General features: G+C 35.3%; 1 protein-coding gene across 3 annotated transcripts in view; it reads left to right on the forward strand.

The window, feature by feature from the left end:
* The window catches only part of ATRNL1 (attractin like 1), a 488525-nt gene that overhangs the window by 58078 nt on the left and 404629 nt on the right, over nt 1–25818 (forward strand). For all 3 annotated transcript variants that reach the window (XM_082052467.1, XM_082052468.1, XM_082052469.1), the window contains 4 exons: nt 4612–4786; nt 5781–5868; nt 17531–17786; nt 23253–23436. In XM_082052467.1, coding sequence (XP_081908593.1) covers nt 4612–4786; nt 5781–5868; nt 17531–17786; nt 23253–23436 — 703 coding nt within the window. The remainder of the gene's footprint in view (nt 1–4611; nt 4787–5780; nt 5869–17530; nt 17787–23252; nt 23437–25818) is intronic.

Here is a 25818-nt window from a genome sequence, read left to right on the forward strand (position 1 = left end):
ACAACTACTACTTTATTTGAATGCTTTGATTAGACTGTATGCAAAACAGGACTGTGACATTTATGTTCAACGCATCAATACTTTTTTCTTCTGTGATCTCAAGGGAAAAGATTAGAGTTGAAGGCGGTAGATGATGTTTTCTCATTAGGTGGAAATTGATCTTATGACTTGAACTACTGGAACAGATTGGTCCTTTGGCAGTTCATGAAACTCCTCAATAAATAGACATTAGATTCCTTCTCATATGTTGTGTGGGTAAATCTCTCTTTTAAATGTATAGAATTATAATTGACTTCCAATTCAGATTTATAAAGTTGTTTGCTGTTTTTAAGGCTTTATTTTTTTGCCCTTTCCCTCCACAGTGGATTGAGTGACACATTAGGAAGATAAGAAAGAAATAAAATTTTAAAGAAATGGAGAAAAAATTTATTTGTATAGAAAAGAATAAAACATATTTGGGATTATCTTTGTCCTACAGGTGTAGTGCTCTCTGTTGCACAAAGGGCATTTATTTAATCAATGTGGTGTTCCTGAGAACATAATTATGCTAAAATGGTGGTGGTGTTTCATGGTGTATGTACTTAAGAAGGAAAAGCTTGTAAATGATATTTATAAGTTGTACACTTAACTTATCTTCATAAGGCAGTAGTCACGTATGAGCATTTGCTCTTTAAATGATGTTTCAATAGAAGTGAGTATTATTCTATTGCTTTGGGTTTTTTCAACTAGATATTCCATTTTTGTGTTTATTGATACATACAGTGGTAACTCCATGAATGTTTTACACTTTCACTCAAGAGGCTGTCCTGGCCATGCAGTCTTGTTGTGGTGGCACAGTCATGTGTGGTGGGCAAGGTGAATCCTACACAAGAACACATCCAGATGAAAAGCTAAACTGGCTAAAATAAAAGCCAAGTTTTAACCTGGATGCTTCCCCTTGTCTGGTTTATGGCGCAGCCATGTGAGAACCAGTGCCAGCAGTGATGTGAGCTGGAGAGTATGTAGTGAGAGGCAGCCAGGGTTGCCTCTTCCAGTGGCAGTGTCAACTGATGGCACTTTAATGCATGTGTGTGTGTCATGCACAGGCTATTAATGTGTTGTCTGAAGAAACCGAGGGGAGGACTTACTGCTTTCAAGCTCCTGAGTTCAGGTGTGTCTTCTTAGACTGTGTTCTTCTTCCAGGCCAGAACAGGATGTGGGTTCATGATGTTTCTTACCTCTGCCTCACCTTGCTAGTCATTCAATGCAGACCAGGAATGAAGCACTGAGGTTGTAAGAAAGTTAAATGACGTTATTTTAATCACCGATCTGGTTAGCGGCATAGTTAAGACTTCTACATTGTTAACTTTTTACATGAAATATTAGTTTGTGCTCATTTTAATGTGGTCATTGTTGTCTAAATACAGAATAGATAAGAATAATATTTTGTATTTCCTGTATGAATTCTTGTGGTTCCCTGACTCTAGAAACGAAAATCTCATATCAATTGGCCTGTGAGTAGTTTGTGTGTTTTATTCTTTATTTGCCACTAGGGGACACTGTTGACTGCTACATTTCTGTGCAAGACTGGTAGCTGAAATGAGAGACATCAATGTGTTTTTGTTTTCTGACTGACTGGAGGCATTGTTTTAATAATTCTAAGCTCTTCTCTGATCAAATAATATTTAATAACGTGTTTATTTTTAAGCACTTTTAGATTCAAATCAAGTGTTTCCTGCAGTGATTTACCAAACCAGAATCTTGCTGAGGTTACCATTTTATTACAGTATCTATTATTAATGCTTAAGAAATAATATACTGAATTGTTCATACTCTCATTAGACCTCATTCAAATACCATTAATCTTTTCTGGGTAGAATGGACATTGAGTGTCTCCATCATTTAATGAATGGAAGGTAATTTGGATACAAGTGGACATCATTCTTCTGTAGAGTGCAAGAAAAGTTGACAACTGGTTAAATACAGATTATTTGTCATTCTGTGTAAGAATTAATTGTAACAAGTTGCCCCAAAACTGATAATACACATTGGAAAAATGTAATCTTCCCTACTGCTGCCCCCCAAGGATAATGTTTTAAAGTTAGAAACTGGATGTAAATTACCTATTTAGCTTATTTGGTAAACTTCAATAGCTCTCCCTTCTGGATGCTTGTCCAGTCTTTCCTTGACTCAGTGGAAACCTTTGACTCCAGAGCATCCTTTGTCAAGGGAGCATCCTTGCCAAGGAGATCTGATACTTTCTACATGAAGAACTACCTCCTCTTGTTTGTTTCGAATGTGGCTTCTTCAAGCTGCATTTGATAAATCTCAGCCGTTATAATCAGAGAAACCATATACTCTTCTTATCCATCCTCAGTGTCACTTTATAGACATCATTCATTCAAAATTCCAATTAATTCCAAATTTTATTTTTTTCCAAGAGAAAAAGTCTCTGCTAACTTATTAACTGCAATCGCAGAAGCCATTTAATTAATTTGAACATCCTTATTACTCTTGTGTAAATAGTCTCCAGCTCTTATTTGTCTTTTATTTTGAATAGAGCACACAGTTTTCTAATTGTAGCAAACCACTGATATATACAGTGAGGCAAAAGTGTTCTCTGTTCCTAACATATGATTTGCTTTTTTGACCACTGCTGTATGTTGAGATGGTATTTTCATTTGTTCTCTTAAGGTGAGACTTTACTACTTGACTAGCGATGGTTAGTTGAGAGGCTACTTTCTTTTTAGTCAAACTAGAACATACATTACATAGTTTTAAATTTATCTGTGTTGAATTTAATGTGTAATCTTATTGCTCAGTCACATGGTCAGACAAGAACTTGTTCTGTTGTTCTTCAAACCTGATCTTACTCTTTCTGCTTTCCAGTACTTTGCAGGATCATTAATGTATACATTGAATCCTTGTGGGACTCCATGGGCGACCTCCCTCACTCTAAGAAGTGGCCATTTACTCCTGTCTACTATTTCTTATTGTATCTTACAGTCAATTATTTAGCCATGCAAAGACCTTCGTTTTCTTGCTACAACAGTCTTTGAAAACAGTTTCCTTGTAAGTCTTTGGTGAAGAATTTTGTTAAAAGCCTTGTGGAAATCCATATCAGTGTATTGATTGGATCACCTCATCCTGATATCTTCAAAGGTGTTCAATAGCTTCAGAAGACAGGCCTTCTCTTTACTAAAGCTACACTGATTTTCACAAGTAGATGGCAATTATCTATCTACTAATTCTGTCCATTCTTAGAGTTTCTGCTGATTTGTCTGGTGGAAACAGAAGGATAGCAGGCCAGTAGTTTTCCAGATCTTCCCTGGAACCTTTTTAAAATTTTGATATCAGGTGTGATATTTGGGTTACAGACTAGTTGCTGTGTTTTTTGGGTGTGTTTGCTTTTTCTTTTTTTAGTATGTTATCACTGCATTTGCGAAGAAGGTCATGCCCAGTCTGACTTCAACAGCCTTTGCTTTTAGTAATGTCTTGTAATAGCTTGAGGGAAGGATTTATCCCAGTCAGGCCAGCTGAGGGGGACATAACATTGAGTATCAAAGTCAAATTACAGAAATAATTTAGCTGTCATCCAATGTCTGCATGCCATCACTGGTGATAAAAATTTCAGTTCTGTGATTGATAATGCTGAAGGTGGAACATATTGGTGTCCTAAAAATTCAGTGTTCCCCACTTAGAAATAACACCAGTTAGTAATGCTGTACAGTCTCTGACAAGAGGCAAATAGTGCATATGCTGTTGTCTTTTTTTTTTTTTTTTAAGCAAATTTCTGAATATATTCAGGTTTTAACAAGATCTTAAAGCTCATACCACATCTAGAACATGAACTAATGATGAAGAGATCACATTTTGGTTATTACAGGACAAATGAAAAAGAATGATTTCTGCTATTCATTATTTTAATAATTATGTACCTTAAAAATTACACATTTTGCTGACTTTTCCATATTTAGCAAAAATAATGGCATAAAATTTCTTCCAAAAATAATATATAGTTGTGGGGTTTAGTAGCTTTGTAGGTGGAAGGATCTATAGAATTTTAGAAAGTTTAAATATTTAAATCAATCTTTTTAGATAGCACTCTATAGTGTATTTTACTCTCAAAAAAACAAACCAGAATGGCTTTGGCAAAGGGGAAATTTTGATTCCCAAGACTTATTATAGTATAATCTATATGGCAACTTTATTTACTGTAGTGTTATTTGCTTTGATATAAGCTTACTCTGGTTAGTTCAAATGCAGGCTAGTTTTTCTCCAGAGGTAACACACAGTGTATACTGTGCTACACACTTTAGACCTAAACAGCATGTAAAAATATGATGCATTGTGCCTTTCTTTCAATTTGTGACTCATACAGTATGTTTTCTGAGAAGAGTGCAGAAATGTATCATTATTATTTGAGCTATTCTAACGCTTTCAATTTGACTGACATCCCTTGTTGTCAGTTGTTTTTTCATTGAGCATCTGCTAAACATAAAACTCTATACTGTATTTTATCAGAATGAGCAATCCTGACATCTGTAATTAAGCCTCCCCTGTTTCTGCTTTATTGGCTTTAACATCCCCTTCTAAGAGATTGTACAAATTGCACATTTGTTTACAAAACAGGCCCAGATTGTTCTTTGAACGTCCCTTCCACGGAGTCTTATTGGATTCTACCCAACGTCAAGCCCTTCAGCCCTTCCGTGGGCCGGGCGTCCCACAAGGCGGTTCTGCACGGGAAATTCATGTGGGTGATTGGCGGATACACTTTCAACTACAGCTCCTTCCAAATGGTGTTGAAGTAAGTGATTTCTCCTTGCTCATATCCCTTCTGATGTGGCTTAGGGAAAACAGATCTTACCAGGGAGGCAGCCTCTATCCTGCAATTTAATGGAAAGTTTTATGTGTTTTTAGATTCTTTATTAACAGGGTTATTTTCTGCTTGCAATCTTCTTGTGATTAAAATAAATTAAAATATAGGTAGAGTCGATCTATTTGTGATACTAACGTGTAATTTCTTAGGTTTGTGAAAACTCGTGATGTGCTTTGCTCCAAAACATTAAAATGTTTGTAGTGATAAAAAGCAAAAGAAATCCATGTGCTGATATTTTTCAAATAGTACATCTAGAATGCTATTTGCATTATTGAAGGAAACTTATAATTATAGGAGACTTATATGCACTTAGCCTGTTGGCGACCGGCCGGTAGGGTTAGGCAAGTCATACATATTTTGCTTCTTATATAGTGACTTGTATAGTGACTTGTATATACATACAGGCCCTAAATGTGGTACGTGAAAGGAATAAGATACATTTATTAGCCAGTTTGTTTTGGTTTTGTGTAGCTCTTGTTTTCTTCCACATCTTTGCAATCATCCAAACCAAATCCCATCATCTTTGGTGATTTCCGTTTCTATGTCATCTTATTTTTCACCTCTCTTCCATCTTATTGTCTTTTAATCCATTAATGAATTAATTGTTAATGAAAATTTAGTGGAAATTAGAACCAACCATACAACTGAGAGAGTGCTCAACAATAAGTTTTCAAAGCAGTGCAAAAGATTGTGGTATAAGCAGATGAGCGTTGGCTGTGTGTGGGTGTTTGTTGTTGTTTGTGGGTGTTTGCTCTAACACTTAGAAGTGGTCATATTGTTGCTGTTAACAAATGACCATGTCACATAAGCAACAGTGACTGATGAAGTGTTAATACTTTGCCAAAGAGAAGTTAGTTCAAACATACAAAAGTCTTTATTTCTCTGCACGTAGAAAATATTTACTTTTTTCTCTCTCTTCTAGCTACAATTTGGAAAGCAGTATATGGAACGTAGTACCTGTATCCAAAGGGCCGCTCCAGAGATATGGACACACTCTTGCTTTATATCAGGTTTGAACTCTTCAGCATCCTATTTAATTAATTTCTTTGTATGTGCTGTTAGCTATCTTAAAATGATTCATCATAAATGCAAATTTTGGAAGATAATTTAATTTCTAGTCCCTAAGCATTTTGTATTAGTGTCATCTTCAGTACTTAGATGTATTGCACAATTTTTGGAACAAGATTGTGCAATAGATCTAAGTCACTTACTAGCTGACTGTAAACATTCAGAGCTAAATCCATCAATAAAAGGAGCTTTATGTAATTGGAATTGTTTTGATAAGGGAGGGAGAGACCCCACATGGGCAGTGCCCTTACTGACCAGGCGCCGTCCCCAGGGGATCAGTCCTGGATGAGGCTGGTCAGGGCCATTAAGGTCTGTTAATGCCCTAAGGACAGCAAGAAATAATTTTTTTTGTTTTATTATTAGTAAAGACCATATTAAAATACAAATTGTACTGCTGTAAGTTCAAATAAATATGAGTTACTGTCAGTTTTGCTTCTACTGGTATCATGTAGTCTGCTTGCTGTTTTATTGACAGTGCTTTTAAAGACTTATTTCACACAAATACAAAAAGACTAAAAGGAATCTTTGTACTAATAGAATATATATAGAGAATTTATATTTATTAAAAAAAAACCAAAAACTTTTGTTAATTTGCTAATTTTTGGCTAGTTGTAGTCGTGTCACCAAAATAGAAAGAACCCAAGTGAATGTGGTGTATGCTTTAGCTTTGTACAGATGACGGCAAACTTGTTAACAGTGGCAGAGAAATACAGAATTTGTATTCCAAATTTTCATTTGTTTGTGTAAGACACCTCCAGCTGGAAACATACTGTGAAACTCTGTGTGAAAGAACAAAAGAGATTGTGTCAAGTGAGACCAGAGTGTTCATCTAGCCTGATAACATGTCTTGAATAATGGGTAACAGTGAATCCTAAGGAGGAATATAAGAAGAAATGACAAGAACGTATAGAAGCATGCTCAGAATACTGTCCTAGTCTGAACCTGGGATTTTCAAAGTTACAATAGTATTTTTGTGGAAAGATTATGAATCCATGTTCTACTTTTCCCAACTTTTCAGACCGTATATTTATTTTAGCATTGATACCATCCTGTGCCCAAGAATTCCAGTGTATTTTGTGAAGAAATACCATATTTTGAGAAACTGATACTTGCTATTTAATTTTGATAATCCCTAATTCTTATAGTATTTTCCATTTATTTTCTCTGTACCACTTATGATTTTCTGTAAGTCTGTCATATCCTCTACCACTTATTTTTAATGCTAAAAGTTTCTTGCATTTTTAATAACCTCACAGCAGGAAGCAATTTCATGTTGTCATTGTTGCTACATCTTCTAGTTCTGTTATATCCCTTCTGAGATCAGGGGAATCACAGTCTTTAGTGTATTGATACCTCAAAGATTGATGTAATAGAATTAATGATCTATTTTTTGTCCTTTTGATACTTGACAGTATTTTAGCTTTTTGAAAATCTACTGTTGGCTTTGAACGAATATTTTCACAGAACTATCGATTATAACTTCAAGATCTCATTTGAGTCAGTTCAAAACCCACTACCATATGTACAGAATTAAAATTGCTTATTATTCATGTGCATCACTTTATGCCTATCTCTGAACTTTTGTTTACCCTTTTATTCGTCCAAGTGTTGCACATTAGGTATTATGAGATTCTTCTCCAATTGTTTTCTTCTGACCGTTGTCTCAGCTATTTGGAGTAACATAACATTGTCAAAAATAATTGTCGTTTTTCCATTCACCCCTGTGCCAGATTTATTTCTGAGTATTGTGAACAAACAAATCCCAATTTTAGATCTCTGTGGGACACCGTAAATGACCCTTATTAATTTAAGAAGTGACAATTTTTTCCCCGTACTTTTCTTTATTGGATTATTTACCCTTGCGTTACCTGCCTTGATTGTCTCAGAGCATCTCAGTTTCTTTAGGTCAAGCATATTTTGGAAATTGCAGGTAACCGTTATCAACCAGACCTTTGATTCTTTCAGGGGAATGCAGTGATTTGAAAGATCCAACAACTTCTGAAAACTGAAGTTATACTTTCCCACAGTCTGTCTGTCTTATCCGTGTGTTCACTGAGTTTTCTCTCTGCCTGTTGCTTTTCAGCCTCCTAATGCTGACACATTTTTAAGGAGGGAGTTACACAGTACAGACAGGGGTCGGCTGGTTTGTTCTTAAATTCCTTCAGAACTCATCCTGGTGACTTGTTACTGATTATTTTGTCAGTTTTATTTTTTTTTTACTATAGCTTTCTGTTATTAATTTCTGCTGTGGAAATACCTGTAAAGTCTACCATGAAGAGCTCACAGGGAAAATTAACTTCATTTTATTGCTATGGCTTTATCTCCTCAGAATACCCCTTCAGACTGTCTGTGGGCACCACAAATTATTTAGCTGTCCGTATTTCTAATGCATTTGTAAAATGATGTGCTAGTACTTTATATGTAATATTGTAGGTAACTCATTAAACTGTTTCATTGCTTCCCTTTATATATCTCTGCATTTTAATCCGTGGAGTTTTTGAACCTTTATTTTGAAATAGACTTTTTCTTCTAACGGTCTCCATTATCCTCCTGTTAAGTTAGGCTTTATTTTATTTGGAATGGGTATTATTTTTGTAGTAGGAAGCATACATGTGGTACATGTGATCTGAGCAGATGTCCTTAAAATTCTTCATATTGTCATTACAGATTTTATCCTTTTAGTTGTACGTTTTAGTTTATTTTTATGATTTTATTTCCTTTTATCTAGTGCTGCTTTTGAAGTTAAACAGAATTGTGTGTGTGTGTTGTGTGGTTTCTCCTTCTTCTCAGCATCTGCTGCTCTTCCAACGATGTAGAATCTGTACCTGGCATGGTTAATATTGCAGAGGTGCTTTTCAGTAGTAACATGAACTAGATTCTGTGCGTGCCCTAAGATAAACTCAAAGATCGCTTTTCTTCTCATCAGTTCTCTGATTCATAACTCATGTATTAGCTGTTCTTTGAAAGGTCCCATCTTTCTGACCGGTACCTTTAGCTATTACAGTTCCTGTAGAATGTGGACCCTTTAGTTGGGAAACATTCAAGTAATGTATCATTTAGCAGTTCAGAATAAAGGCTTAAATATCATTTAACCTTTTTATTTGACAGTGCTAATATTTTAGAGATACTTTTACCAGCAAATATTTAATATAATCTGTGTTGATTCAGAGATCTTTTCAGATCTCTGTGAGGAAATGCAACTCTTTTTAATATTAGTGAAAGCTAAAAGCAAGTCTACTTCACTACACATGTGAAAAAGCTGTTGCTGTTGTCAAAGGCACATGTTAACTAGTAATTAGGATTCAGTAATAATGAACACAGCACCACTCATGTCAAATAATAATGTTGCTTGTACTAGTGATCATGTCAAATATAAAATATTATCAAAAAGGAGCTGATCATGTAAGCTAAAGAAATTTCAAGTGAAAAAGTCCATAATTCTGAATTAAATTCTAAAATTAACTTAAGATAAACTTCTGTCATTTTTCCATTCAGACCTTTAGTCTCTTGTAAAAACAAAAATAATTTAGTGTGAAGAGTAGTAGAACATAATACCTAGAGATGGCAGCTTTGAGCTGTGTTTTGAGCTGTGTATTAGTCATTGTGTAATGTTTCCTTTATACTTGAGAGAAAAAATATCCACAGAGAAGAAATTAGATTAAGTTTTTGACTTGAGCTCCTGAGATTTCCAAGCTTAGCACTAGACCCGAGTGAGAGCACAGAGCTGGTATTGCCTGATTGTGGTGCAAGGCAAATTGAAGCTGTATAATTGACTCTGTAGAGAATGAAACAAGTTACTGTGCCCATTTCCCTCAGAAAGCTTCTTTTTTTTTTAAAAAAAAAATTGAAGTACTGTACTTCTTTATTCTGAAGGAAAAAAGATCAAAAGACTCCCACTGATGTATAGTTATAACAAGTGACTAGGACTTTTTATGCATTTATAGAGGAGAGACTATGAAAGTGTTCTTGCTTTTAGACCAACTAAACTGTTAGACAATATTACCTTCAGTGCCTCTTCAGACTGGTTATTGGAGAGGTGCTACCTATATCTATTAACAATTGGTTCTCCTGTGTCTTAAAGATTATATATAGTTCCTGGCATCTTGATAGTGAAAGATGGCAACATACTTTGAAATAATTCATGTAAGAAATAGGATTATAAAGAGACTGGAGGAAATGGCTTGTGAAGTTTTTAAGGTAGGTACATATAGGGAGTTGCACAGTAATTTGGAAAATACTAGGTCCCTATAATAAAGTTAGAAAGGGGGTTGCATATGGAGTGAGTTTATGCTCACTGCTGGGATTTTCCTCGGTAGTGGGCTTGTGGTTGTGTTACAGAGCTTGACTTTGTAATTGAACTGTTGCTGGTAGTCCCAAGACGGTGGAAGGATGACTGGGCATTGAGTTTTGCTTCCTTTGAGACTGACAACAGGAATTAAATAAGCGGGCAGGCTAACATAGTAGTAATTGTAAAGATCTTTTCCACTATACGGACCATTTTATATGTAGTCAAATTTAATTTGAACTCATTTAAGTGTTATGAATGTTACTTCCAGTTCCAAAGCTTTATTAAAAAAGGGTAATTGTTTTTATTGGTTTTCCAAATTAATTGGTATTGGTATTGAGTCCGTATAGCTCTTCCTGTATTTTTTTATTAGTCTAATCAAAAGCTAGCGTTAACAAAACAAGAGAGTAAACACTTTTTCAGCTTTTATATGAGATAAAATCTTTCACCACTTGCTTTATTGTATTCTTTATATGCATATTTTTGTTGACTATTGTACTATAATTTGTAACAGCACTATAAATGTGAAAGTCTCTTCCAGCTATTTTATTAGTAATTATTAGCAGATAGTACTGCCAAGTATTTTATGACTTCCAATTCTATCTCATGCACACCTTGCTTTCTATAATAATTCTGATTTGCAGACCTCAGAAGTCTGAGAAGTGGGTAGGATGAGCTTTCATGCTTTCATATGTAGTCTAGATAGAACCCTATTCAGAGTTCTGCTTCAATTAAGTGGACCTTACTCATCAAGAGATTGGCTCCTATGTGTAAAAGTGCGATATTTTCCGTTGCTTATTTCAACATTGTATTCCAATCAGTATGAATTTTGGAGTCTAAGCACGATTAGCTTTTATGTCTGGCAGATCTAAAAGCAGATGCCTAGTTAATGCTTTTCTATGCGCTCTCCATTACTTATTCCTCCTTTCCAATATGTTCAATCTAAATATTGAACATGCGAAAGATCAGACCAACTCTCTGCTAAAATTCCAGCAGTTTTAAAGCTCTGATCACATAGTCTTATTTATGTGCTTTTCTTCAGCCTCGTCTTCTCTAAATGTAGGAATGTTCACACAAATGGGAAGCAAATTTCCTTGTTTTTTTCCTCTCAAAAGCGTACTACCTGATCTTCCTGTCCTATATTTAGAATGCCACTGTAGTCCAGGCTTTTTTTATATGTGTGTGTGTATATATATATATATATACACATATATATATATAAATATATAAAAGAAACATTGAATCCTTCAATGAATTAATCCCTTTAAATATAGCCAGCAACACTATGGAAAAACTTGAAACTATGAAGAAGTGACAGCTCAATGTTCTGACATACAAATCACTGCAGGATGTGCTGTCTTGAATTTGACTTTGACCCTGTTGGGAAGCTTAGGTTATAATATGCTCCTTGTGTCATTTAGCAGGTTTCTATTCAGTGAGGATATAGTTCCACAATAAGCTGAGAATAATGAAGTAGGTTGCAGGTGGAAGTGAAGATGGTTTTCCAGTCTGTTAGTCCTGATCTAGTGGGAGGACTATGGGATCAGGTGGAGCTATTGATTATTAATTGTATTTCTTTTGATATCACATATAAAAGAATGTTCTTCATGTTGTTACCATATTGAAGGAGGTGATAGTGGTCTGGTGAAAGGAAGGGGTGTTAGACAGTCCTAAACCAGGTGACACGTGTTGAATGCAGAAACCAGGCTTGTGATGGATGAGTTATTACCAGATGACTTTGAGTTTGACTTATATTTTGCTTGAAAATATCCAGGAATTTCTTAACGATGTACAGATTAGACTAAACACTTAGAAATTTCAGGTAAGTGTAGAGAACATAAGTTCTGATGAATTTTTGAGTCCCGTTAGTTTACATGAAGTTAATTTATGTACTAATGCATGGGTACAGTCTGTGGGAAGAGAACAGATTGATAGTATTGTTTTGAGAAAATGAAGAATGACTGTTCTTCATATGGTTTGCGAATAGCGTTTCTTTCGCCAAATTTTCAGCAATGGATGAGATTTCTATAACGATTAAGGCTTGGTTCTGAGAGAGAAACTTCTCTGCGCAGCCATGGTACAGTTAAGAAATACAAAATAAAAATTTTGTTATTTTAACATGATTAATTTACTTTCAATTTGTTGGAAATGCATTATATATTACCCCATTATTGCATTTCCTTTACACTTCTTTTTTCTTTCGGTAACTACTAGATAAGATTCTTTCAGAATGCAGGCAGGATTTGCATAACAGTGTAGTGTTCTGAGCTACAGTCAGAGGACCTGATAAGTATTGTTCTTTTAGGAAAGAAAATTGTAAAGTCTAAAGGATAAAAATATGGTAAGTTTTAGAAAAGTCTTGAATTGTTGCAGTTATATGGAGTTTAAAATGGATGTTAACACTGAGATGTGGTGTAGGGAAGAGACCCTGTCCAAGGTCAAAGGATTCAATGTGGAGTATGTAGAAGAATGACTCTGGTCTGCTCTGTGGTCTGACTGGGACAAGTGGATGCTCTTACTTGCTCTTTTGGTGACCTTGCTGCATAACTTACTGGCTTTGTTTCAGTATTTTCTCACTGTAAAATGCTCCTTGGTGAATGGATTTGAAGTCTTGTTAAAACTACCACAGAAAAGCTAGGTGATTTTTCAGGAGTTACCAACTACATAGCCATGGAAATCAGGAACATGGGAGAGCTGAAGTAAAGCATACTGTGTCACTGGTTTTTAATCTTTTAATCTCTATTAAAAACAAGGATTCATTTGCATATTTGGTGGAAATTCTGTGGGTTACTTTGTCAGTTTTTATGAAACTTTGAATGCACAAATCACCATGTTGATTTATGAACGCGCGCTTAAAGGAGGATTTATTTTTGAATTTGCAGCCTTTATTAATTTGCAGAAATCAGTGATTTCACGTAGATCCTGACTTTCTTTGTCACTGTAACTCTAAGGATAAATGCACATTGAAAGACTTTATTATTTTTCCGGCTTCTAAAAGAATTTTGCCCTCAAATTGTAAAGTTCAGACTGCTAAACTGATTGCTATTTGATTACCAGAACTCGAAGTTTTTCCTGTGTCATCTGTTTAGTCACACAAAGTAAGTGGCTCTTCAAAGTTTCTATTTTTACGTTTGTGCATTTTGTTTGTTTTAAAAAATCTATTTTACTTTTCCATTTGGATATTGTTCATGATCATCCAATAGATTATTTTTGTTATTGTTTGTAATCTAAAATCAAGCAAGGAAGAGGCTTTCCAGAGATGTACCTGTACTGAAACTGTGTTTTAATGGAATCACAAAGAATAGCTGAGGTTGGAAAGGTTCTCTGGAGATCACCTTGACCAGCCTCTCTGCTCAAAGCAGGGACAGTTACAGCAGGTTGCTCCAAACGTCCAGTTGAGTTTTGAACATTTCCAAGGATATTTGATTCCACAATGTCTCTGAGCAACCTATTCCAGTCTTTGACCATCTTCTCTATAAAAAGAAATGTCTTTACTTACATTTACATTGGATTTCTTGTAATCCAATTTGTGCCCATCAACTCTGGTCTGTTCACTGGATAACACCGAGAAGAGTTTGGCTCCCTCTTTCTTACCTTCTCCTAATAGGCATTTAATTTTATTGAATTATTTAGTTATTTTAAAAACACATTCTGCAAAGATGATGATGATGCTATCAGTACGACAAGGAAATTAAGAGGAATTTTACTGTCTCAAATTTTCTTAATTCTTCCAGCGGACTTTCCAAATTAAAATAGTTTATTATTAATACTTTTTTCCTGTATTTGAGTTATCTTTTTGTTTCCATTTTGGCTAGTTGAAATGTGTGTGTCTATCATTACTCAATAAGAGAAATGCTAGATTAAATGAGTATTTTCTTCTTCTCTTGATAAATGGGATTTAAGTGTTTCGTTCAAGTCCTGTCTTTGTTCTTATGATTCCTGCCTTCTGCTGCCATTCTCTTTGCCCAATGTGCACGGTCAACTATTTACAGATCATATACCTTTTGTCATCTTTATTGCTATGGTTCATCAAAAATTTCTACTGAAATAATTTTCTCAGGGAAAAAAAAGCTGATTTGAGAAAATGCAAACATCTATTGGACAATTTTGGTTCCATTGAAGCTACCAGGAGCTGTAACCGTCTGTTTTCTTGGCTGGAACCTGAACAGGTGCCAAGAAATCAACTGATGTGATCTGTAAGTAAGAATGTCATGAATAAGTGAGCTGCCTACCTGCTTGGTCTACAGCAAAAGAATTCTTATTTTTGCTGAAATTCCCTGCTGAACACGAACTCTGAATTGCAAGTTCAATGTACAGTGTAATTTTATATAATTCAATTTGCATGTGGTAATATTTGTAAGAAATTTTCATTGAAAAAGCACTAGGTCTTTAAAGGTTTCTATAACTTCTTAGATAATGTTATTAATGTGAACTAATATATATATAAAATTACAAGGGTAATTTATTGAGTAAATGCTCACCCTCGCTATCTGCCACTCTGATTAAAGTAATATCAAAACTTTAAAATATGAGTCTGTTGGAGGCCTTGTATTTTCTTGGTCCTTATTTGCCTGTTTTGTTATCTGCTCCTTGGACATTGTGCTTCTTGGTCTTTCCTGTCTCCAGGCTGAGGAGTTTTTAACACCTTCCATCTTGGCCAGATTCTTGACAAGCTTTTCCTCACTAATTTCACAAGGACTCTGTTTTATCCTTCTGTTGTTGTTTCTAATCTCATTCCTGTTGTAGTATGCTACCTTTTTATAAGCAAAGATCTAGTAAGCTTTATTCATTTAAAGGTCAGCTGTTTTTTTTGTACTAGAACCCTTGAAACTCAATATCTTGTATTGTCTCTGCCAGAAAGCCTCACCTTTAGCATATAGCTTGATTTATACTTAGTTCATAATTTATAAAGGTACTATAAGTTTATAAGAGGATTCCTTCTTTTATTTCACAGTTCCTGAGGCTGTTTAGGACCATTTGTACTTGCATGCATACTACAATCTCTTCCTGATTAGGCTTTCCATATAGATCTTTACATTCATGTGCCTAGGATGTCGGGTTTTTTTCCTGTACAACTCTGCATGTAACTTTATTTATTCTGTATTTCTTCTGCTGACTTTGGTCTGTGAGCCTTTCTCCATGTTCAGCTGATAATCACTAACTTTTTTCAAGTGTTTTTTCAGCAGCACTAGGAGCTTCTTAATCTCAGAAACAGCCCTGAGCAAAGCTTAGTTAAATCTGTTTTTGTGGTTGATAAAGCAGTTGTCATGACCTTCATGTCTTTTTCTCTGCGAACAGTCTTGTGTACAGGATCTGCTGTGTCATTTATAAAGATTGCTCCTCACAGAAGTGTTCTTTTATCTGAACTTTGAATCACTTGAGCAGAACTGTGAGGAGGACTTTTCTTACTGCTAACTGGCTGAGTAATTGTTTCCAAGTTCATGCAGTTCTTTAGGTCACCTTTTTTTGTGTATTGTCTTTCCTCAGTGTCAGAAATATTTCTTTTCAAATACTGTTATACAGCACCTACAACTCCCTAGTTAGCTTCCTTGTTCTGCCATAGTCTGTTAACCGCATTTAAAAATAAATAATTAAATTGCCCACTATGTTAGTGATGCTGATTTGCCTTTTGAGATCTATGTGACAGTGTAATGAATATTCGTTCAAGGCACTCCTTTGGATCAGAGCCTCCTTACAGCATTTGTGAGTCTTCACCAAGCTCTTTGAATTGTTTTATCTCAAAGGAAGAGAATGGATTCCCATAGATGTATTTAATCCTGCTGCAAATTCTTATTGAAGGATGTGAACATCTTTTGTTCAAATGCCACCAGTCCAAACTAATTGGTAACACAAAGTATCACTGCATAAGAGTGATTTTAAGTTCCCAATCAAGATAAGTTTACCTGCCTTGAATGAAAAAATAGGTGAGAATGTTGGAGAAATCTCAATTGTCCTCTTAAAGACAGGTCAGGCAGTTTGGTCAGTCATTTACTGACTAATCTCTGAGTAGTGAGGAAGTTTTTCATGTGGTCCTGGACTCTGTTTAACATTAACCACAGGTATGTAGGCAGCATTATCACCCTCTCAATACTCTGTTTTGGTGGACTGAACAGAGTGTCATTCTATTGATGATTTATCTTTTACATGCCTGCCAGTTTGAGTTAATCTTTCTGACATGTATGATGATAGTAGCATGCAGTCTACATTTCTGTTTAGATCCCATCAGGTGCTTGTGCAGTACATCTGAAATTTCCTCATGGTTCATCCAAATGTCTTGTATCAGCTAATTCCTTCGTCTTGTAGTTTCTTTTTCTGAGGCTCAGTATTCCATACCAAGCAAAACTTTACCAAGTGTCCTAGGCCTGTCCTAGACCCTCAAATATTACATTGAAGTATACAGGAGACAACTGCCAACTGTACAAACCCCATGCAGGTGGGATGTGACATGTCTGTGGTTCTTCTAACAGAGACTAAGTGTCATTTTCTGATTTAGAGATTTTTTTTCTACCCGGGATAAACTGAGTTAGTCTGTGAAGCCAAGAAGCTTGTTCCATGACTTTGTGTGCGTTGGTTTGCAACTCTAGGTGAAGTCTGAGATACAGTAGGATTTGGTTTTGGTCAATATTTAAGTAAATAATTCATTACTTATCAAAACAGATGGCATTGCTGTTTGAGGTATGTGGTTCGTGAAGACGGAAAGTGTGTTTTGCATCCCTTTAAAAGAACTCAGAATACTTCACTATGGGATTCGATTTTAGTAAATGTGCCCAAGAGGATGCGATACATACGTTATCCCTTTCCTTTGGGTTCTGATGGCATAAGTTACTTTGCTATGAAGAGACAATGTGCTCTTTTGTGCACGTGCTGAATGAAATCCCCATACACTGTGTGTGTGGAAAATCACATTTTAGTTCTTTGAACTGTTCCTTAAGAGACAAGAAAGAGTTGTTCCTTCCTTCCTTACTTGAGAAAGAGCTCTATCCTTTCTGCTTTTTTTTTTTTTCTTTTTCCTTAGAATGCTGCAGTATGAATTAGAAGAGCCATGTAATTAAAGTTTTTCTGCTTGAAGTAATCTGGTTGAGATTCATTTTGGTGTCATTTTCGCAGCTGAGCTTATTTTTCAGAGAAACAGTCTCCTTATCATCATTGTTGATTTAGTTTAAATATAATTTTCTGGGATTAGAGTCTGATATTGAGCTGGTTAGTGTAAGATTAAATGTGAGGATTTAAATCAGATTGTTCAGCACAGAAGTACGCAGTTCAGACGTTATATTTCTGTAATCCATTATTTGCTTTCTCTTCTCTCCCAATTTTTGCAGGAAGATATCTACATGTATGGAGGCAAAATTGAAGCAAATAATGGCAATGTTACTGATGAGCTGTGGATTTTCAACATACACAGTCAAACATGGAGTACCAGGACTCCTGCAGTACTTGTACATGGCCAACAATATGCTGTGGAAGGTCATTCTGCACACATAGTGGAGCTGGACAGCAGAGATGTGGTTATGATTATAATTTTTGGATATTCTGCCATATATGGTTACACAAGCATTGTGCAGGAATACTACATCAGTAAGTACCTTTCAAATCATTTTTACTACATACTGATTAAAGAAAAATAATCCCTATTTCTTTTTTAAAGCAGAAAGAAAAATATATATTTTGCAAAATAAATAAAACCTCATCTTTTTTCCTTCAAGCTATGTAGATCAGATTCCTTGTCAAGCAGTAGCATTTCATACATGTTTAGGGTATAATGGCTCTGGCTGTGTTATTGTGTGCATGGCTGTGGTACTCAAGAGGGGTAAAGCCTGAAACCAGAAACCTTACTTTTTTACCCCAGTCTTATTGTTTTTACCACAAGTAGATAGAGTAAGAAAGAATAAATAGAGCAAAAAAATAAAAGGAAAACCAGAATACAATGAACAGTGCTTACTACAATAATTTAGTTTGAAGGTTCTTTAATGTTGCTATGATGCTATATTTTAATTTTCGGAATGTAATAACTTAGTTCATCATTGTATATAGGGTTCTCTCTGAAGTGTATACGTGTTGCTACTAGATGAATTAATGCCTGTGTGGGATTCCCCTTGTGAACTGCAAGCTTTTCCTAGGGATGATTTTAAATGCTAGAATTAAATAAACCAAGAGGGCTTTTTTTTAGTCTTATATTTTGTACAAGATATTATTTCAATAGAATAAACATGGAAAATCTACAACACTTGATACATTTTCGGAATATTTATATGTCCACTAATTCAAATGATATTATCCTAGTTGTCTATAGAATTGATCTGAGTTCCTCAGTTATTTAAGCAATCACAGAAGGCATAATAAAAATTTTCAAAGCAATGTTTATATGTTAAGGCAAAATAATTTTTAATAGTTTAACTTCTTTTGCATGTATGCATGTGTATTTAAACACTATTTAAGCAGATTTGTGGGCTGGGGAAATCCCTTCAATACTCAGAGGATTCTTACGCTTCCTGGCATATTATTTCTGTTGGTTGCCTTGAAATTTTTTAATAATATTGAGCAAAGATAAAAGAGAATGGGAATAAGAAGGAGAACACACTGAAAAAAATTGATTTAACTGCATAAAGCTACTGTAAGACTCTGGTCTTAGAATGGTGTTTCACAACAAAATTGTAAGATTTGTTGAGTATTGGAGGCCAGCTTTTTGAAAAACTTAATTTCTGCAAGTCTTGTTTTAACCTACCAGAGATGTTTTTCTTGAAGACAAAAATAGGTTGCCCATTTCTTGTAATGTCTGTTAGAATGTTGAATTATTTGCTTTTTCACATGCTGATTATTAAGTCTGGAGCAGAAGTACCAATATTATTCTCACTTATTATTGCGCTTAGTTTAATTATGAAGAGGGGTACATGATTCACTTCATAATGTAAAATTTTCTGTCTGCTGGCTTTTATTGCTGGCTTTAAGGTTGAAAAGTACAACTTGTTCCTGTTTTAATTCTCTTTAATATTAAAGCTATGTTTGTGGATGATTAATAAAACAGACTATAACTAAGCTTATATAAAACAAATAAAGAAAAAAACACCTTTCATACGATGATGATAAGCTTAGAACAGGAGAAAACACTTCTTTCTTTGGTAGTTATTATGGGTCTGAATTATTCTCAAGTTTTTGTCTCCTTTCTGAGTTAATTTTATCACATTCTAGTGATGAGTGTAGTTTATTAGACAAAACATGCTTTACTTGCATCAAATATAAAGTACACTGTAACAAAATAGGGTATTTCTTTGGACGCCCATTGATTTCATTGAGTCTACTCACATGACAAAGGATTATTGACACATACGGTGCTTTGTGAAACATGGTCTATATGCTGTAACTGAACCATTTTTGCTGTGGATAATTCTCATGTTTCATTTTACCTCATTTCATCTCCCTCCTTCCCCTTCCCTATGAGTTAAATTAATTTTGTGGCAAATTTTCCTGAATTCTGTATCAGCTGTATCATTTATCTACAGTTTTGCAGCTGTAGGATCATTTTTAACCATAATGTTCCAGATAGTGGGTTCACCTAAGAATGACTAGCTGTTTTGGGACTTCAGTAGCTCAGAATTCAAACTTAAAAGACATACAATCATAGAATAGTTTGAATTGGAAGGGACTTTCAAAGCTCATCCAGTGCCACCCCTGCCATGAGCAGGGACATCTTCACCCAGATCAGGTTGCTCAGAGTCCTGTCCAGCCTGGCAGCGAAGTGATGGACATATTGCTGTGAACCCACCTGAGAAGGAAAGAAAACTTGTTATAAAAAGGCTTCTGACATTATGGAAAGAAAAATTAGAGTCCAATTTTCTCTCTCTCTGCTTGCTTTTAAAACATACATTGTCCTATCATTTAAAATTTTACTGCTTTATTCTTTCTAAATGTTATCAGCCATGGCTTTTAGTCCTAATGACTAAATTACCTAAATACCTGGAAGCCTACTGAAAGAAAGAGGCAACTTACCCTTTTGTTCATATGAATTGAAACGTCTAGTGATCCAGTCCTGTTAATGAACTTGAAATGTGGAAGGCCTTCTTTAGTTACTGTGACCCTGATTTCCATGGGGTCTGTGTCAAGCAACATCTGAAGAAGATTTAGTTATTTGTGGATTCCCTAGCTTTTCACCTAGGTACGTAGTTCTTAATAACAAAACATGCGAATCAAATGCATGCATGATCTGAACACTTCTCTGGCATTTTCTGATTAGTGAAGAAAGTAATTTCTGTCAATGTCAAATAAATTCTGGAAAAATCAGACATGATTTGCAGGCAGATTTTCGCCATACAAAAGCAGAGGAATTAATTTATACTCCTAAGGTATGGTGGTTGTTGCAGTAAACAGGGCTTCCTATTGTCCTTTATCGCTATACCTAGACTTACGACTTTTGAGGAACCAATAAATCCTGGTATGGGAATTATGTGACTGATTTTACTAACTTGAACCATAAAGCTTTTCTGGGTTACTCCCCAGGGAAATTTATTTCCCTTTAGGTTAGCAGTACCTCATAAACCTTCTAAGAATCTCAGTGTGAGTCTCAAGGTGAATATAATAATGGTGTTTTGTTTCAGCTGAGGTATATAAAAGCTCCTTCTATATTAAGAAACTTCTGGGTAAGTCTTCTATGGTATTTTTTATTAATTTTTTTTAGAAGACAGATTTGTTTGGATTAGCAGCAGATGGCTTTGAGGAGTTTCACGTGACTGGTTTGGTCGATCGAGTACTGTTGATAGAAAGAGTGTGATCTCTGATTATGAGAAGTTATGTAAATACCTTCAATTAAAAAATGGGTTTCTGTTTAAAAAAATGGGTGAAGATCTATATCAATGATTTTTTTTAAAGGCAGATCATATGCATATTGGATATGCATATTGTCTTTAAATTCAGACAGAAGTGTATTTTTTGTCTGAATGATGCAATGTTTAAGATGCTGAAGAAGCATGAAAAAGTCAAAACTGCATATATACATTTCAATATTCAAAATTCAGGCAGCTCAGCTAAATTTTAGAAAGGGAAATAGAAGGAGAACCTGTAATGCCACTTTTGACTTTTATTTCAGATAGATGTAATGAATCTCACATTTAAGTAGTTATCCAATGCACATGATTTTTATTATGCAAGAAAGAAGAGCTATTCATATTCCTGCCCAACCCATCTAAAGCTATGCAATATACAATTTTACTGTGACAGTGTTCTAAATGCTACATGAACCAGTGAGATATAAATGCAAAATATTCTATTATGCATATGATCAACACCATTGTGTAAATTTATGTGGAAAAAGAGTAATTTTTCTCTGAAAAGCATATATATTGATCTTTAGGACTGATCACTATTTAAATGAAAAAATGAGGATGGTTTTGGTGATAGGTATCTGCCGGTTGACTCCTCGCCAACCCTCTTACATAAATTTTGTCAAGTAAATCTATTTGTTAGCAAGGTAATATGTATGTAAAATACAGTATTATTGGTACAAATTTGATGTTGGTGTTCAGAGTTGCAGTTCTTAATAGCTTAATAATATCCAATGTAGAGATTGGAATAAAATACTAGTTACATTACACTACCTATAAATAATGTAAATATACAGTGTCAGAGATAGTGTATTACACAAATATTCGTATACACAAAAAATCAGCACAAGCATTAAAATTTAATCTATACTTCATAACTTGCTCTAAGGACTTGTTACTGAAAAAAATGTGACTAGTTCATAGATGCAGTGCCTGAAAACCATTTAATGAAAGTAGAATAGCGACGGTAATAATGGAAAGTCACGAGTCTTTTCACTGAAGAGAAGAATCCATAGGAAAAAGAGGTAATCTCAAAATAGCCACATAACAGATAAAAACTGAAATGACGTTTAAACTAACTTTTGTATGAAGCAAGGTGTATGATGTGTGCTAGATGTTGATAAATAACTTCACGAGGATAGCTAGTTTAAGTTCAGAATTATGAGACAGTTCTATTCTGGAAGTCCTTGTCCACATTTTCTGTTCTTCTGACATAATCTTCAAGAGGCTGTTAGTGAATAATTTCTTCCATTTCCCATCTGTAGAACTGGCTGTAGAACATCGTAGGCTCTTCTGAATGGGCTGGCTTCTGCAGGAAATACCTCCTGCCTTGCTCTTCTTGTGACTTTTGTCATCATATGGGATGATGGAGTGGTGGGGTGTGGGGAAGACATTTCAGGGCCACAAGCAACAAGAATTAACTTAACCTCTCTGTCTATTGTATTTCTATTGTAAAATATTTCCAGTTGTGTTTTATTCTTTGGTCATAACAGCTGTTGTGAAGGGTTTTATTTGGTGTCTTCTTGCAGTCATTAATGATGTGATGTGAAATGTGGATTTAAATGTCGGTTTAATAAGCTGCAATCAAATTATCTTGCTGTGGGGTTTTGAGCAACTGACTAGGTACATTTGCAGTTAAATAACTAAGAAACAGTCATTGGAAACTGATTTTAGCCTTATAATTTTTCATTTTACTAGCAAAGTGTCTGTCTGTATCCACATGTACTTTTGAGTTACCTTACATTAAGCTTCTGACTACTCGCAGCAGTTCAATTTGAGCCAGACTTCTCCAGACAGTTTCCCCATGGCTGGGCACAGGGATTCCTCATGCAGCTGAAGTAGCTGGAGCTCTGAATTCTCATCAGCCCGCTCTCATGGGACAGAAGATAGAATTAATTGTAACTCGTAGTTTCATATTTTCCAAAAGGTCTGGGCTTTTTTTTGTTTGTTTGTGTGTAATGAACTCACATTGGAGAGTGTAAGATACTGCCTGATACCTGTAAGAGTCATGTATTTGTGATTTAATTTACAATAGCAAATAATAGTCTAATAACATTATCCAATTGCAGGTATTTTGAGTCGTTGGTATAAAATTACTTCTTAAAGCAAGTATCTTCTTATTGTTGTATTTATAATTACAGTAAAAATGAATTTATATATTTAAAACTACTAGTATTTTGTGTTGGTAATAGTAAGCCTTCAACCTATATGTTTTGTACATCTGTTCCAGGGTCTAATTCTTGGCTAGTACCAGAAACAAAAGGAGCAATTGTGCAAGGTGGATATGGCCATACGAGTGTCTATGATGAACTGACAAAATCTGTTTATGTCCATGGTGGATACAAAGCGTTACCTGGCAATAAGTATGGATTGGTGGATGATCTTTACAGATATGAAGTTAATACTCGGACATGGTAAGCGGGGTTTATAATGTAGGAAACAATTTTTTGTTACTGAAAAAGAAAACATAAACATAGAGTAAGGTTCTAGAAAAGTCACGTAGATGCCTCCATATCCTTTGCACGTTGCAGAACAGCACATTCTCTGCAACAAAATGGAAGAACTGTGGTGAGGGATTAGATTTTAGTCAGGGGATTAATGGAGATACACATTGAAGGAATGGCAGGGAGGAAGTTTTGCATGTGTTCTACAATTAAGAAAAGGTTCTTGAGGTCAGACAACCACCATGCAGATGTAGTACACGTGTACTGTTTCCACAGGGCATGAATACACTGCTGATGCATGCTCAGGTAGCTGTTATATAGATAAGGAGAGAAATCTAAGAACTGTGGAAGTTTATTTGTTACAAAACTATCACAAATAAGAGAAAATTCCTAGTATTGTTTAGGGATCATTAGTTATTGATATTCTTAGTTATTAATATTTTCCTTGTCCCTCAAGTTTATTGTAGCTTATGAATGCTTCATATCTGTTATGTATAGAAATTGATCTTAAGTGTTTTTCTTACCTTAGAGATGAATTCAGACCAAGAAGTACTTCTCAGCACATTTTATTCTTGCAATTAAATATTTGTGTTGAGCACTAGTGGCTTAACTTTAAGCACACAACACGTACTCTCAGATCTTGGAAACATATGGGTTTGATTTCATGGAGGTTCTTGATTTTGAATGCCACTAAAGCACGGTTATTGGAAACATTATTACAAGAATTTTTTGTCCCTTTAAATTTATTTTTAAATTGCTGGGATTTAAATGCTCTCTTATTCTACTTTGCTCTTGGAAAAGAGTGATATTGTGTCCTTTAAAGGTCTGTTTAACCATGTAATAATTATTGGAAAATTTTTATTCATTATACATATAAAAACTAATAATGAATGCTTCTATCAACTCTGTACTAGTGTGGCATTCTCTCTAGCTTGTAGAGAACTTAATTCTTTTACTCATTTTGTGAGAGTTACACTGGAAATGAGTTGTACTATGGGACCGAAACCTGGCTGAGGATGGGATAATGACATGTAGTAAAAATTCCTTTTTTACTGTATCTGTGACATAATCAGTATCCAAAGCACTCAATGAGGCAACTGAGCCCGAGTGTGCTACGAACTAGGATGGGGTATGAGGAAAAGCTGGGATCACGATGGCTTTCTTACACCCATGTCTGTGGCTTTTTTCACACTTGCATTTGCTTGTCCCTCACTCTCTGTTTTTCTCTCGCACGTGCTCGCTCTGTTTCTCTGCCTCATCTGGCTGAGGTTCATACCTGTCACTAAGTCTTGGCATACAAAGCTGATGACTTGTTTTATTCAGTGGGACGTGGGTTTTCATTTCTTCATATCAATTAGGCAGAAGCTTTATGTTTCTTGGAATGTGAGGGGGTGATATCTTAATTCCTAGTGTGAACATTATTTCTGATACATGATGGAGTACTACAGTGTGTGTGATACCAGCATTGCTTTGCACTACTTGCATATCGCTGCAGCTGGCTACTGTGGGCAATGTGATGCTGGGCTTAGATAATGGCCTGAAAATGGAAGCACCTGCCGGCTCCTGGGTATTTCTGTTACCATTATAATATTGTGCTGCTGTATGCAGCACTTGGCATCGGTATAGTTAACATGGACTGATGTTTGCAGATATGCGTATCTGTGCATAAATAATGAATTAAATGTAAAGTGTGCTGAGACTCTCACATAATTTGCATGGGGTGGGTATGTGTTGGAGAGTTCTGAAGATTGCTCTCATCAGTGATGCTAATGAACAGTGAAAATCATGGACAAATTAGCAGACCTGATCAGTATTATGTTTCCACTTCTGCTGAATCTTGGGGAAAATTTACTCTTGTCAGGAAGGATGAAACTTGGCATGCAATGTGCAAAAATGAGAGGAAAAACTAACCCTGTACAACATGTGGCTCAGCTCTGGGGCAATACACATGGTTGACAAGTGGAAAAGTGAGTAGCCCAAAGGAAAAATGTGAGGGTTGCTCATTGTGGAGAGGAGAGAGTCCTTAGTTTTCTGTGAACAGTCTACAGCTCTTTAGGCCTTTAGTGATCAAGACAACTATTTGCAGACAGCTGCAAGGCAGGATAATCAAGACAGAGCCTAGTGTATAGCAGTTAATGTAAATTAGGAGGTTGGAGCTGTAGAAAACTGGTAAAGCAAAAGACAGAAAGAAATCTGTAGTCCAAATGATAAGGACAACTTGTTCTTAGTATATTATAATTCTTTCAACTCATAGCAGCAATATTCCTCCATTACTAGTTGAAAATAACTGTTGAAAATAATGTCTATTTCTGTTTACTTGTCACTCTTCATTTCGTATGTTGCTACCTGATA

Source organism: Streptopelia decaocto (genome assembly GCF_964273445.1).
Source record: "Streptopelia decaocto genome assembly, chromosome: 5".
Lineage (NCBI taxonomy): Eukaryota > Metazoa > Chordata > Aves > Columbiformes > Columbidae > Streptopelia > Streptopelia decaocto.